The sequence below is a fragment of the Monopterus albus genome, unplaced genomic scaffold (genome assembly GCF_001952655.1).
Source record: "Monopterus albus unplaced genomic scaffold, M_albus_1.0 scaffold93.1, whole genome shotgun sequence".
NCBI lineage: Eukaryota > Metazoa > Chordata > Actinopteri > Synbranchiformes > Synbranchidae > Monopterus > Monopterus albus.
The window spans coordinates 948,129-963,482 of NW_018127973.1; the positions used below are offsets into that span (position 1 = coordinate 948,129).

Sequence of the window (15,354 nt, forward strand, 5' to 3'; positions counted from 1 at the left end):
TGTTAGGGTGCGCTCGAACACAGAGTGAGCGAGCAGATAAAAAGCGGACCCAGGTGGCTGGCTTCGGTGCAAGCAGTGAGGTTTATTTACAGTGAAGGTAGTGACATATATACAGGAGGAGTAATGAGGTAGATGACCGGGTGTCGATCAGCAGCAGCAGAAAAACAGTCAGTGGTATGGTGGATGATGATGTACCGGGCTGCAGACGCAGAGGTCACTCCTGGGCTGGTCGAGGTGGAGGGGATGATGGCTGTAGACAGAAGAGCAGGGATAAACTGGGTAAGGGAGACTGTGCATCGACCTGGGAGGTGGTGGCTGGTGGTGTAGATTAAATCCAGGGGGGTCCAGAGGAGAGGTCCGAAGAGGAAGAACACACTAGAGACGGCAGAGCAGGATAACGACTAGGGTGCTAACAAGGACTAGAGAGAACAAAGACAATCTTAGCATAAACTTGATAAAACAACATAACAACCACTGGCCTGAAGACAGAGAAAGAACTGGCAAGGGAGTGACTGGTGAACAGTGTATAAGTATGGAGGAGACTAATGAGGTGCAGCTGGTGAGTAATCAGGGAAGCGGGGCAGGTGTGTTGAATAGTGTAATCAGTGCAAGGGCTAGGCTAGTGTGAGGAAAAAGAAGAGAGGAAGGTGGAGCTGGGCAAACCTGACACAAAGAGCCTCACTCTTTTTTTATGGACAGATATTTGGCTGTATGTGGAGAGCTTGTGTCTCAACCAATTTCCCTGTCTCATTCCTACTCTTCAACTATATCCCATCATGCCCCAGGCAGTCGCCCATTTAATTCTGATATATGGCGGCAGGCCGGAGCAGAGCCCCAGGTTTAGCTTTCTGACGTCAGACTAAGGAACTATCTGCTGCTGATGACTCCCTGCCCCCTGTTCCTCCTCCTTCACTTCCTCTGTTTGCATGTCAGCTTGAAGGTGAGAGCCGCAGCTCATAGAGAAAAACCCTTTTGAGAAGAGCAGAATGAGTGGAGGTGCTCTTTCAGTCAGCAGCAGTCACTTGACACTGGAAGTTGGCATCAGAGAAGCGATGCTTCTCTTCCAGAAATCACGTACAATGAAAGCACCTCCTGAGGACACTTATAGTGCTGGTGATTATTTCAGTCACATTTGACAGCAATTATTATTTGTGGAACTATAATTTGATTTGATTAACTTTGATATGAGTTATATTTGACCCCAGGTGATAAAATGGATTTTATAACAACAAACAAAGGGTTTAAATAAGGAAGTTAAACTTAAATCTATTCTCTGTGGGCCTAAATTAAACATTTACACTGGGTGTAAGGGGCCCTTTATACAGGGATTATAAAAGACAGCAAATGGTTTTTATGAAAGGTTAATCATTTATTGAAGTTTAAAGATCAATAATGAATTAATTAATTAATAAGCACACCACTTGCGTTTCTAAGTTATGAAAAATGTCACTTACCACACAGCACTGTTTATTTATAGTATCTAATGCATTGCAAATATTTTAAAGGAAATTGTTACTAGAATGTTACCAAATAGGAATAAAACACTTATAGCTTAAGTGATATATAAGCCTTGCACATCATTACAAAACAATTTATTTACCATATACTACATGAAAGGTTGAAGTTAAATTCTACAAACTCTCTCCGAAGGCCGCTTTGTTATTGAGTATCCTAGTACTGATAAACAGAAATACAAATGGAGCAGATGCTTTAGGCAGTGAATGTTATTTCTTCTCTCAGATTTGGTTATCAATGTTACTTCAACTGTAGAAAACAAATGTCTGCACCCGGGAGCAGCAAACACGCTGAAATAATAAAAAATCGACTTTTTTTATTAAAAATGAAACATAATTAAAGGGGGATATTACATTACTATGGTAACAAGGAAACCCATATTGCATTGAAACTGACAGTGAACACACACATATGCACACACCCCCACAGAGAGAGGGAGGGAGACTAGGCCTTACCGATAAAATGAATTTACAGAATACGAAAGCGCTCCTCAGCCTATAGCTTTGGCGTTGTCAACGTCTACCATGTTGATAAAGTTTATTCAAACAAATATGGCGGCGCCTATGGTGAAGTCGTGATTAAGGGAACAGGTCATTTACAGCGTGTTTAAAAACTGGACATGACTTTTAAAACATGGATTATTGTTTTTATGTCAATACGATCGTAGCGCGCAATTAAATTACGTGGAAATAAAACAGTAAGTATCTTCAGACCGAAGATATTCTCACAATTTACTTCCTGTGCTTCATCCCTCACTTTGAGAACAGTCAGCAGACAGGCTGAACAGTCAGCCAGGACACGAACAATGAGGCTGGTGTTAGGCTATACACGACTATAAACAGGTGTTTGGTTGGATCTTTATTTGGAGCTAGCAGAGGAGCGGTCGCCCACTTGTTTACTGGGTAAACCTGAATGATACCTACACAATGGGAATCGGTGTCATGGCGGCGTAAAGGATCTTTTGTTAATGTTACTAACCAGTCTGTCAAGGAGGCATATTGGAAACCTGTGCAGCCAAGTGCACTTTGTTCTAATAAGGGATTAGTCGTTATGGTGCTTTTGTTTCAGTCTCTCAAAAATGAAGATTTTCTGACTTTTTCTGTTTGATGTCATATTAAACTGAATATTTTGGGTTTTCATTATGTCACCTTGCATTCTGAGAAAGAAGAATGGACATTTATAGACTCAATTATTAATCAAACAAAGAATGTGCAGAGTAATGAACATAGCTACTAGTTGAAACCCAAAGTAAAGGCTAACAGAATTATAGTAACTGAACGGTGAATTTATTAATATGCCAACATAGCCATTTGGGGGCCACTAGTGCTTTCAGATGGTGTTTGTTAGAACTGGAGCTAAAGATTATTTTCATTATATATTAAAATGTCTGTTACTTTCTTGATTAATTGATTTACTGATAGGATTATAAAATGAGAACATTGAAAAATGGCCATTGCTATTTTCCAGATCACTAGTGAGACCCTCACATTGCTTGTTTTCTTGATTGACTTAGAGCCCAGAGCCCATATAATTTACACTGATCTGAAACAGACTAAAGTCGCAAAACTTTGATAAGCTGGATCCAGTCAGTGATTGGGTGTTTTGCTTAGAAATGATTTCTGATACCAGAATTATGATACAGATTGATTGATTAAGATTAATTCTGATTAAGAATTAGTTTAGCACCATTAAAAGCCTCTATGCCGACTCCCAGGCCTCAGCCATGATCTCCAGCTGAAGCACCGCCTCTTTCTCTGCTCATGCGTTGCTACACAGCAGGGCCAGCGTGCTGTTTGCAGAAGTTTTCAGTCACTCTTTGCAGGATACTGAACAGATGAGCCTACTCACCATAGAAACATTTTTTCAGTTTCTGGCCTTCGCCCACTCAATCGCACCATCAGAGATACACACAACCTTGAGTACTCTGCTCTGCCAACCTTGGCCTGAGGGGGTAGCGTTGGCTGCTGTTGTGTTCAGGTTGTACTCGAGAGAGTTTGGTTTACATTGTATTATCATAACATTATCGAATATAGACTAACCTCACTAAGTTCTCAGTGGTTTAAGTAACAGGCAGTCATATTTGTTTTTTGTTTACCTCATTCACATCCTTATCTCAGTCTGCTGTCAGGGCATGCTGATTATAACTTCTTCCACTCAGCAGCTACAGTGTAATGGTCTCACTGTCTGAGATCCAGGCGTTCCAGTACTGTGTAAATATTCTCCTGACAGGTCAGGTTAGCAGCGGTTGTGCTTGGCTGCTGGGGAGGCAGAGGTGGTATGGATATTTCAGGAAACAGTTTGTGTCTGTGTGTGTCGTGGAGAAAACAAATTCAGGTCAAATTGTTTTTTTCCTTACATGCGGCTGTCTGACCTACATCGGGCTGTAGGGATGTGCAGTGCCTTTGCAAAAGAAAATTAAGAAAGAAAGCCTAAAATGAAGTGTTATTTTTGTCCAAGTTGTTAATTGTAGGGCTGGTTCACTTAACTTATTATTGTCCTGTTTTTGACAGTCCTGTAATGCAGCATTTTGTCCTTCTTACCTACAAGTAATTACAGAACTGAGACATGATCTGGAAGCAGGAACTTTAATATCCAAAGACAGACAATTTTAAGTAATGCAAAGAAAAATCTGATTCTAAGCAACAAGAAGCATGAGGAAATAACTGCAGATGAGTTGTCTCTCTCATTATCTGAACAGGCAGGCTTTTATGTTCACCAGATCATGCTGTTGTGTGAGTGACGTGGTGCAAAGAACACAGACTGTGAAACAGCAGTGGTGTAAAAAGAAGTTGCGATGAGAGCTGCAAAGTGGAGCCGCCAGCCGCACTGTTCTCAACAAGTGGGTACACATGTGCTGCTCTGTTCCATAGGCTCAAAACTGATCTGAATCCGCACTAGTCACGGGGAAGGACTGTACCAGCCTTGTTGCCTTTTTATGATGAGGGGATTGTATACAAAACCATTGTCGGGTGACTATAGTCACCCCATGGGGAACCATATGAATGTATGGGTTAAGATGCTGTGAGTGGGATAAACGTCTTAATGCCAACTCTACCAATTAATGACCCTCTCTGCTTTGTGGGCAGCAGCACAGGTAACCCATCAGAATTTTAACCAAAGCTTTTAACCCTATAAAACCATTTGTATCATATTTGATATGTGAGGTTTGTGAGCAAAAAAAAAAATCACCAAAAATGCCCCATGTATCAAATGTGATACAAAAGAAATAGAAATAATCTAAATAATATGGCACCTCTATTCCTACGTGCCTGGACTGTCTGTCTATGCTTATATGGCAAATAAAAATCATGAATCTTGAATTTCAAATCATGAATAATATTTTGGATTTTGTTAAGGTTTAATAAACATCTCAGTTCCAAAAAATTAGAATGTTCTGGCTATTTTTTGATATGTTGGGCTTTACAGGGTTAAATCCCAAAAAAACAAATTGTAAAATTCTTGTTTTACATGTGTAAAATGTGTTTTATGATGAAAAGGACACAGATCATGGCAATAACATTGTTTTAGGGCTGCAGCTATTGATCATTTTCATTATTGATTGATCAGCCAGTTTTTCATTCATGTTGCTCACACCTCCTAGTTTCAGCCATGTCACGATAGTAAATGTGATGACTTCTATGCTTAAGTGTTTACCTGTAGGTAACTGACCTTTAGATTAGAGCCCCCTGTATCTCACCTACTTAGCAATACCACCACGATACTGTTCATCCACCTGCTGCTACTACAGAATATCTGTCCTTGTTTTAGGTGACTGAACCATGCAGGTGTCAGTAAGATGGCTGGCTCTGTATCCCCTGGGTGCAGCCCGGTCTGGACGAATCAGGGCTCCTCTCCTGAGTCAAGTACCCCGCCTCTTGACCCCTAGTGCTCGCACCCTGTTCAGTGAGACAGGAGTGTGGGAGAAGAACTATCGAAAAGAGACCCGACGCAGACTGGAAGAATGGTGGCACCCGCGAATTATGGCACAGTGGAGGAAGGACACACTGGAGGAAGTAAGGAAGCCTTTTGTTATAGAGACCTCCTGTATTTTACAGCCTTTCCCTTGGTGCACTCATAAGCTCTAATTAGTTGAGTCACTCTGAGAGAGAGTGTGTTTACATGTGCACTAGAGTCCAAGTTTTATTTGGGTTTTAATCAGGCGCAGGCCCACATGAAGATAGGAGATGGGATGGGTCCCCTGGAGACTAGACACTGATGGTGGTGTGGAGCAGCTGACAGGTACAGTGCCTTGCGAAAGTATTCGGCCCCCTTGAACTTTGCGACCTTTTGCCACATTTCAGGCTTCAAACATAAAGATATAAAACTGTAATTTTTTGTGAAGAATCAACAACAAGTGGGACACAATCATGAAGTGGAACGAAATTTATTGGATATTTCAAACTTTTTTAACAAATAAAAAACTGAAAAACTGGGCGTGCAAAATTATTCAGCCCCCTTAAGTTAATACTTGGTAGCGCCACCTTTTGCTGCGATTACAGCTGTAAGTCGCTTGGGGTATGTCTCTATCAGTTTTGCACATCGAGAGACTGAAATTTTTGCCCATGCCTCCTTGCAAAACAGCTCGAGCTCAGTGAGATTGGATGGAGAGCGTTTGTGAACAGCAGTTGTCAGTTCTTTCCACAGATTCTCGATTGGATTCAGGTCTGGACTTTGACTTGGCCATTCTAACACCTGGATATGTTTATTTGTATTTATTAGTCATTTAGGTCAACATTGGATCATTCAGAGATCCTCACTGAACTTCTGGAGAGAGTTTGCTGCACTGAAAGTAAAGGGGCTGAATAATTTTGCACGCCCAATTTTTCAGTTTTTTATTTGTTAAAAAAGTTTGAAATATCCAATAAATTTCGTTCCACTTCATGATTGTGTCCCACTTGTTGTTGATTCTTCACAAAAAAATTACAGTTTTATATCTTTATGTTTGAAGCCTGAAAGGTGGCAAAAGGGCGCAAAGTTCAAGGGGGCCGAATACTTTCGCAAGGCACTGTAAATACCTGGATGCAATCAAATTTCCTTCAGTTACAGACAAGACTGAAGTTATTGCTTTTGGTAGCAAGAACGAAAGGACCGAAGTTATTGATCAGCTTGATTGTAGAACTATGAAGACAAAAACTCAAGTTACAAATCTTGGTGTCATAATTGACTCAGACCTGAACTTCACCAGTCACATCAAGGCCACAACTAAATCAGCTTTTCATCATCTCGAACAAATAGTACAACTCTGAGGTCTCATGTCCTGAGAAACTCACTGATGCTATCGTCTCCAACAGGCTGGACTGTTGTAATGGTCTTTTGTCTAGCCTTCCCCAAAAGACTGTTAGACAACTTCAGCTCGTTCAGAGAGTTTGAACCAGAACCAGGAGAATTGAGCAAATCACTCCTGTTCTTAAATCTTTACACTGGCTCCCAGTTACCTACAGAATCCAAACCCAGCAGGGCCCTGACATCCTTAGTAAGCAGTGATCTGGTTTTAATGCTTATAATATTTAATGCTGTTACTGTTTTTCTTTGCCTATGTGAAGCACTTTGAATTGCCTCTGGTTAGGAAATGTGCTCTAGAAATTAAGCTGTCTTGCTTTGATCTGAAGTCCAGTGGTGCTTTGACCAAGATTCCTGTGCTGGCCCCACTTGTTGTTGATTCTTCACAAAAAATTACAGTTTTATATCTTTATGTTTGAAGCCTGAAATGTGGCAAAAGGTCGCAAAGTTCAAGGGGGCCGAATACTTTCGCAAGGCACTGTAGTTGGAGGAGGCCTTCGATTGTGACCCTGGACATCCTGGAGATTAAGGTGGTGTTGGGGAGGAGGTGGATCTGAAAGACGAGCTGGCAGGACTGCAGCAAAATTTAAAGAAATGCAGCCAGTGACTGGCTGGCTTGAGAAACACAGGCAGAAAGATCACTGGTCAGATATGGTGACATCATGACAGAACATGGAGGGAGATTTGACAGCGTGGGACAGCAGATGACGGAGAGAAATAGATCCAAAATAAACAGCCCACGCCAACCCACTGTGGAGCATGCAGAATGTGAGGGAGGAGATCATCCTTACTGAACTCCTGCCTAAGCTTCATGCTATACAAAGTGCTCTGAAAGAAAAAAAAAACGGACTGTTCTTATGGTCTCTTAAATGTCAGACAATAATGCAGAACTGCCCATCACCAACTTCCAGAGCTAGATAAGTTCTTCAGGTGCCTTGGCTTGTCTAACCATCAGCTGAAAACCAAACGATATTACATTTACAATAATATGAAACGGAGAAAAGCAGCAAATCCTCATTCAAATGGGAAACCAGAAACCGTAAACCTTTGGCATCTGGAGGCCGTATGCTGCTATGATGATGTGTACATGAATATGAATATCCAGCCTTGCCAGGTTCAGTGTGAATGTCATATCCAAACTATGGCCACAACAAGAATCATTTTCAAAACCAGGACAGTAGTGTGCATTTAAATGTACTCTGTGTGTCTTAGGTTGTTACAAGTACTGCATGCCTTCTGGTTTGCCCTAACTTGCCATCACTCACACTGTGAAGGCAGCTGTAAATAGTTCTGAATTAGTGAAAATGGAAGTTCCACAAATCCATTGCTATTTTTACCAATGAACTGCGGACTGTGTCCTCAGAATCAGGCCTGGAGTTTGTCCAGAGTTGCCTTTTCACACATGTGCCACACAGCAGGAGGTAGTCCATGTCAGATGTGTTCTTGCCTACTTGAAATACTGTTTGGTTTACGTGTGTCTCTTGCTGTTCCTTACATTGTTCTGATGATTCTGGTGCTGGCTTTTATAATGACAAAAGTCACTCAATCTCTTTGTATCTCCACTTGGATATTTTCATTGCCATCGTCATTGTAAATGACCATTCATCTTCACCGTCGGATGTTTGTATCCTTCCGGTTTCCTGCCTGGCACACGATAGAACATGCCTACTAGCTATAAATATTCCAGACTGTTCTATTCTGACATGGGCTCACTTCAGCTCACTCGGACATTACACAGACTTTGTATTAGGGAGCTGGCAGAGTAAAGTCCACTTAAAGACCGGGTCCACCGACTCAGACATTTGCATTCTCACATACAGCTCTCCTGGGTAATGTCTAGAGAATTTTAGGAATCCAGTGCATGTCTGAAAGGGCTCAAGGTTGCACCAAAACAACTCCCAGCCAAGTCTTACCTGGGTGAAAAAAAATAGTCTGTGGATACACTAAATCTATCTGGACAAATCTGTATATGTATCCATTTGAAACGCCTTTAAAGAAGATTAATTCAGTGATAGGTTATGAAGCATCCCTTCAAATGATTCCCAGCTATTATTGGCCCTTGTAGCTCGTCTCAGGCTGCTTGTACGGTACAGTCCTAATGGCCTGACTGTGCGGCTGTCTGGCACAGGCTGACAGTGATTAAGTGCACTCAAGACAGCCCTGGTCCTAATTAATTTATTGAAAAATTCATGACTTAGGTTCCTGTAATCACGTATAGCTGGGTGTAACCGGTACTTACTGTGCTGCCATGGTGACAGTGTTGTGACTGTAAGCCATCCATAATCAGCGCCGCTGCCATTCAGATTCTGACACTGTAATCAGACGCTCATACTTTATACCGGTAGTCAGCACTCTCGCTCTGTATGTGATGAGTTATTATTCCTGTCCTGACCTCATCAGGTTAATGCAGTGTCTTTTATACGAGATTCATTCAAAAGGGGCCAAGTAATAAAGGAGAAAAGAACTCCTACACTGTTTCTGTAGTTTCTCAGGACTAAAATCAAGTTGTATCATCTTTTCATTTCCCATGAGGTTATTTCAGAGACATGCATTATGATCACAGTCTGTGCTTTCCCTAGGGTTCCAAGAGGAAGAAGTTTTATGTTCTCTCAATGTTTCCATACCCATCGGGGCGATTGCACATGGGCCATGTGCGAGTGTACACCATCAGTGACACCATCAGCCACTTCCAGAGGATGAGAGGACATCAGGTATGTCTGCTGTTGTTATGTGTGTCATTTTATGTCCTGCCACCCTGGTACGTTAGGCAGGACATTATATCTTCATGCTGGGCTCAGTGAGTCTTTTACTTTGTGATTCAGCCTCTTTTACTCTACAGGTGTTCAGTTAGAAGGGCATAATCTGATTGGATTTTGGAGCATGTTCCTGAATGCATTTGCATATTAATGAGGGAGCACTAATTTCTTAAAATGTGGTGTAATTTATTCAATTTAAAGTGAAAAGTTCACAGGGATGAGCCAAATGCTTAATTGAGAGGAAACCGTCTTGTAACCATTCCTCTCATAAGATTGGATATTAACATTAAAGAATTTAACATTTCTCCCAAAAAAGAAAACTGAATGTGTAATGTAACATGGAAAATTGAGGCCAGGTCCACAAATGGTGCAAGGTGCAAGGTTTTTTGGGGCCATAAGATGCTAGGTGGAATTCTAGCACCAAACTGATGCTCTCATTCGAACAGAAAATTTAACTTTATTTGGGTGCAGAAACTTAAAACTTATAGATCAATGGAATTCATTTCCCATTCACTGTCTCCTGAGAGTTTTCATCAATGACATCTTAAGTTTAAGGGTTATTTTCACTTACTAAATTAGGTAAAGAATTGTGTATGCTCACAGATAAAAACCTTCTCGCAATGTGTGTCTCTCCTTTTAAGAATAAGCCAATTATGACTCGGTGCTTTTTAACTTTTGTTATAGGTCTGGGCTTGCTTTATTGTTTATTATCTGCCCCTCATTATAATTCTTTTGTTTTCTTCACACGTGTACTTTACTGACTTTTTTTCCCCCACAGTTCCATGGGATCCTCACAGTTATTTTGAGGAGTCTATTTTATTGTACTCCTGTCTCATTTAGAGCTTGATTAGACTGTTCCCATAATACTGATAAACCGCCAGTATGCACTGTACTAGAACAGGGACTCAGTCTTACGTTCAGAGTTAACAGGGCTTACAGTCCAATACAGTATTGACAATGTGATTTCCGCTATGTGCTTCACACTGTCTCTGTTGACTCTCTCTCGTTTGTTTACGGCTGCCACATCAGCCTGCAACGCTGATTTAGGGTGTTTCCAAGAAAATGTATGACACCTTGGGCCTACTGAGCATTTTAAAATTAAACTTAAATACAGAAATGACAGTCTAAAAGCATGGAAATATCTCCTTGTTCTTATAGGCTGAAAGTTGAGGTTTCCTATTATGGTTAAAATTAGATATAAATACGGCAAAGCTAAAGCCCATACTTTGAAGTCTCTATTGTGTTATTGATGCAACTCTGTCAAATCAAAGCCTTGCAGTCAATAGTCAGCTCTCTGTTTGAGTGCACTAGACGGTGGGTGTAGATGAAGATGTGACCAGTGTGCAAACACACACACACACCTTCTGACATGATGCTGACAACCTGTGTTCGGTGTTGTACATCTTCTCCGTCGCCTGCAGATCGGATCCCTTCAACTTGTGTCTGATTCCTCCCTGAACAGAAACATGGTTTCACATGACTGGCAGCTAGTCCCTGCCCAGGAGTGTGATTTCTCTCAGCATCTGTCAGACAGCAAACCTCGTTCCGCTGTATGCACACAGTCTTCTCTGTTAACTATTTAATTAAGGAAGGCACAGTCTGTTGATGGTCACGCCCTGAAGCTATTTGCTGTTAACTTGTGAAGCACTTTTTTACGATAAATAATAATATATTTTTATTCAGACCTAATCTTTGTCATAATGCTTCATATCAATAGATAATGACCAAAATGTCATAAGTGGCTTCATTACATGGCCTGATTTCACGAGTGTGTGTCAGTGTAATTTGATCATTGTAAAATAAGATAAGTTGTGAGTGTCCACCCCTAACCTGGCTTAAATGCTCTGAGTTCTTTTCCTTTTCTTAAGAAGCAGTCCTAGTGAAATCTCTTGACAGCGTGCTCCGTGGACTGTCCACACTAACAAAGACTTCAATTCTGGAAAAAACACTTTGCTGTTGAAAATTTTAAAAGTAAATTTTCAGTCTTGTAAAAACAGCAGATTAAATTCCACTTATTTGAGTTATGTTGAGGTGAAGGGAGAACTCTGAGATACCTTTCCAGAATGGAACAACTTGGACATTTTGCTCAGTCGCTTTTTTGCCAAGAGTTGGACTTGGACTCCTCTCTCTGGTAACTGTGAAACTACTGCTAGCAGATGGTTAGGATAAGGATAATCACCTTTATTTGGCCAGCACACAAGGAATTCGTTTCTTAGCTAGTCACAGAGAAAGGGGGAAACAGCTAGACCTTTGTCTGAAGATAAATTCTACTTAACAGCATGTCTAAAATTCGCTAATTGACACATTTTGCTCCTTTGATTAATGGCGGTAGATCAAAAAAATATTGGTTTGGGTGGCCAGGCTGGCACACAGACTCAGATAGTTGAAGTTCATATAGAAGCCAATTAAACCCCTAGTTCTATGAAATAATAATAAACCATACATAATTAAGAGCCAAACTGTTTATTTTGTGTCAAAATGAGACACACATGGTGCTTTCTTTAGCTCACTTTGGCTGTGCTCCTTATTTACTCCCGGCAGGGGACTTTGCTGCTACACAGTGGTGTCCCCCTCCACCCCCCCACCTCCACCCCCAACTGAGGCGAATCATGCCAAGTGCTTCACAGCAACACAGTTGAAGAATTGAATGCAAATATCACGATGCATGCATGATATAAAATAAAACTAATTTAACCAATGTCAATGATAAAGCATGAGAGAAATGTTAGTTGCATTTAAGGCAACAGTTTGTCAGTGTTTTTAAGGTTTTATTCATAACTGTTAAGCATTACGTTTTGACTCTGGCAGGGGGGGAACAATGGGTGGCCAATCAGCCCCTGGCCAATGTCCCCACCAAGACATTTCCCAGCACATAAGCTCCTGTAAACCTACAATATAACATATTATGCTTCAGAATTTGCATGGATTGAACAAACAAGAGAAGTATAACGTGCAATTTAGTGAGCTTTAGAGGTGCTGATGGGTGCAGTTGTTACCTTTCATCGGTCTTTATCCTAAGCTAAGCAAATACTGGTGGTAGTCATGTATTTACTCCACACACACGGGAGTTGCATCAGTCTTCTCATCAGACTCGTGGCATGAAAGTGAATAATGGCCTTTCCCAAAAAGTAGTTTTAAACCAAAACTGTCTGCACGGCTACATATCACTAGAGCTAGAGTAAAATTGGTTATCATAACCTGGATAAAACGATCCTCTAACAGTGTAAATGAAAACCAGTTGAAGTTGTGCTTTTCTTGATCTTGTCCTTCTCTGCTCTGCAGTTGCTTGAACATTAAATTTGTCTCATTATAGAGTGAGCATTAAAAACAACAAACAGTCTTCACTGCATATATTATATGAGTCTGGACAGACATGCATATAAACTGCAGCTTGACTGGTTGATAGAAGTGGTGATTCTAGTTTTCCTTCAGTTTTACATTGGCTCTGTATTTGTCCAGTGAACAAGGAAATGAAGCAATTATCCCTTTGGTTAGAATCATTTAGTGTGGAAAGAAAAACAGACAAATTCTGGAGTTTCATTTCAAAGCTGCTGCAGATGGACTGACAGTTCTAGCTGGAGCTGTGTAGGCTGACACTTGCATGTGGCTTCACATTCACAAAACCAGTCTCATAACACTTGTCATCAGCGTGAGGTGCCTCTAACTGGAAAAATGCATCTCACTCTTTGGCACGGATTTTCTCCACATTACAGTGGAAAGATTGACATACTGCCTCTTGTCACTCATACTGAGACGTACCGGAAGTCTCCATGATAGTCGGACTAGTCTTTACGCTCTGTGTGGACATCAGGATAAGTGCAGCTGATGCTATTAGCAGTGAAAAGATAATGTGCCCCTGTTACTCTCTCAGGACTTTTAAAGCTTAGCTCACTAACACAGCCTGTCCATCACAGCCAGTTCCCATAACGGGGTCTTGTAAATATGGTCCCACTTTAATGGACTATTTGCACTGAATAAAACATACTAACGTATCCATCCTAATGAGGTGTATGTATTTTTCTGCTTTGTTATTTTCCTAGGCTATTTTGTGCTTGCGCCCGGCTCTCAGTGTGCCTGTATCTCTCCTTAGCGGTCACAGTGTTCTGCTGCGCTGAGCTCTCTTAGCCTAATACCATCCGGCACTCAGCTTTACAAATGAGGCCCATGCTGTTACCAAGGATACCAGTTTGACTGAAACATCAGACCCGCTATAGTGTCCGTACAGTGATCCTCCCCAGCCCTCGACTCCTTCTCACTGTGCCTGTCCTTCACTTTACTCACACCTTCCACTCCCGTGCTTTCATCTCATTTCTTTCTCAGTGAGCAGAAAATCACAGCCGAGGAGCTAAAGGGGAAAAGAGATGAATGAAATCGATGTTGTCTCGAGTTGACAATGATTCATGGGTCTGAAGCAGAGTGTATGTAAGGGGGCCAATAAAATGGATACAAACTACAGAGGAAAGTGACAGTAGATTCTGACGTTGTCTGTGTGGAAAAACAACTGACAAAGTAATTTGCATCAGGCTGTCTGGTATTGAGCTGTCACACCCCGATCTTCATTCCAGGCTAAACCTTGCTTTCTGTTTGCTTTTACATTATAAAACAGCTGCAGGCACATGAAAACTGAATGCATTAACCACAATGCTGAATGGAGTTGAGAGCTCAGCAGCATATAGGGGTCAGTGTGTGCTGCAGAACTCAACATGGTTTTGAATAAATTACCACCTGAAATGAATACTTTTGATGTTGCTGATAGTGTTCTCATACATCTAAAGCAGAAGTCAGACTCTCAAAATGTCTTTTTTGTGTCTCTTAAAGTTCCTCTCCACCCAGAAATGTGTTATGCTTATTGTTACTACACTGCGCTAGGTGTTGTGCAGAGCTGGACACTATAAGACAGATGAACTCAGACGTTCATCTGCTGGAGGGCAAGGGTTTCTCTGTGCTCATCTTATTTCTAAGTTTAAGACGTGCTTTTTCAGTTTAAGCATGATGCCGCTGGTTGTTTCCTTTATCAATTAATCTGTCAGTATTTATTTGATCATCTAGTCTGTAAAATGTAGAAAAATAGTGATAAATGTCAGTTACGGTTGTCGAACACACAATGACCTCTAGAATAGCTTGTGTTGGCAACATATGTCATTTGTACTGATGGAAGAAAAAAAGACTTGAAATGAATCATTTATCAAAATTGTTGACTAATTTGTTGTTGATTTGTTAATAATTTCACCACTGATACAGAGGCTCTAACTTTATCCACAGGTGATGAATCCAATGGGTTGGGATGCTTTCGGACTTCCAGCTGAGAACGCAGCCATTGAGAGAGGTCTTGACCCAGAGGAGTGGACTAAAAGGTACATGAACCTGTTCTTACTGTATGAGCACTCATCATATATACATACCCTGTATGTAAGGCGTAGTACTGAAGCAGCTCTTTTAAAGGTTACTAATGATATTCTTCTATCCCTTGATGCTGGGGTTAGTATCCTCTTGTCAAGTCAAGAATCTTTATTGTCATTATGAATAGCACAATGAAATTTTTTCCGGCAGCTCTCGGCTTAAAAGACAGACATATTATTTGCATAACACATAATTGTATAAGTCAATATAAAAATATGAACAAATAAAAAGGGATGTATGGGACCTAAGGTCAGCAGCAAGAGTGTAGTAACATTATAAGGTGCAGCTCAGTGCAAATCTCAGTCTTTAGGAAGAGGTGTGAGGTTCTGTGTTCTGTGTCTGTCCATGGGGGGGAGGTTGTGTGTGTGACTAGGGGGTGGGGGGGGGGGATGGATTTCACAGC

General features: G+C 41.1%; 1 protein-coding gene across 2 annotated transcripts in view; it reads left to right on the forward strand.

The window, feature by feature from the left end:
- Positions 1–2,048: 2,048 nt before the first annotated feature.
- lars2 (leucyl-tRNA synthetase 2, mitochondrial) overlaps positions 2,049–15,354 on the forward strand; it is a 37,944-nt gene continuing 24,638 nt past the window's right edge. Inside the window, exons 1-5 of one of the 2 annotated variants that reach the window (XM_020608529.1) lie at positions 2,049–2,212; positions 4,214–4,354; positions 5,284–5,528; positions 9,375–9,506; positions 14,814–14,905. In XM_020608529.1, coding sequence (XP_020464185.1) covers positions 5,295–5,528; positions 9,375–9,506; positions 14,814–14,905 — 458 coding nt within the window. In that variant the 5' untranslated portion in view covers positions 2,049–2,212; positions 4,214–4,354; positions 5,284–5,294. The remainder of the gene's footprint in view (positions 2,213–4,213; positions 4,355–5,283; positions 5,529–9,374; positions 9,507–14,813; positions 14,906–15,354) is intronic. The other variant, XM_020608528.1, reaches the window with a different exon arrangement.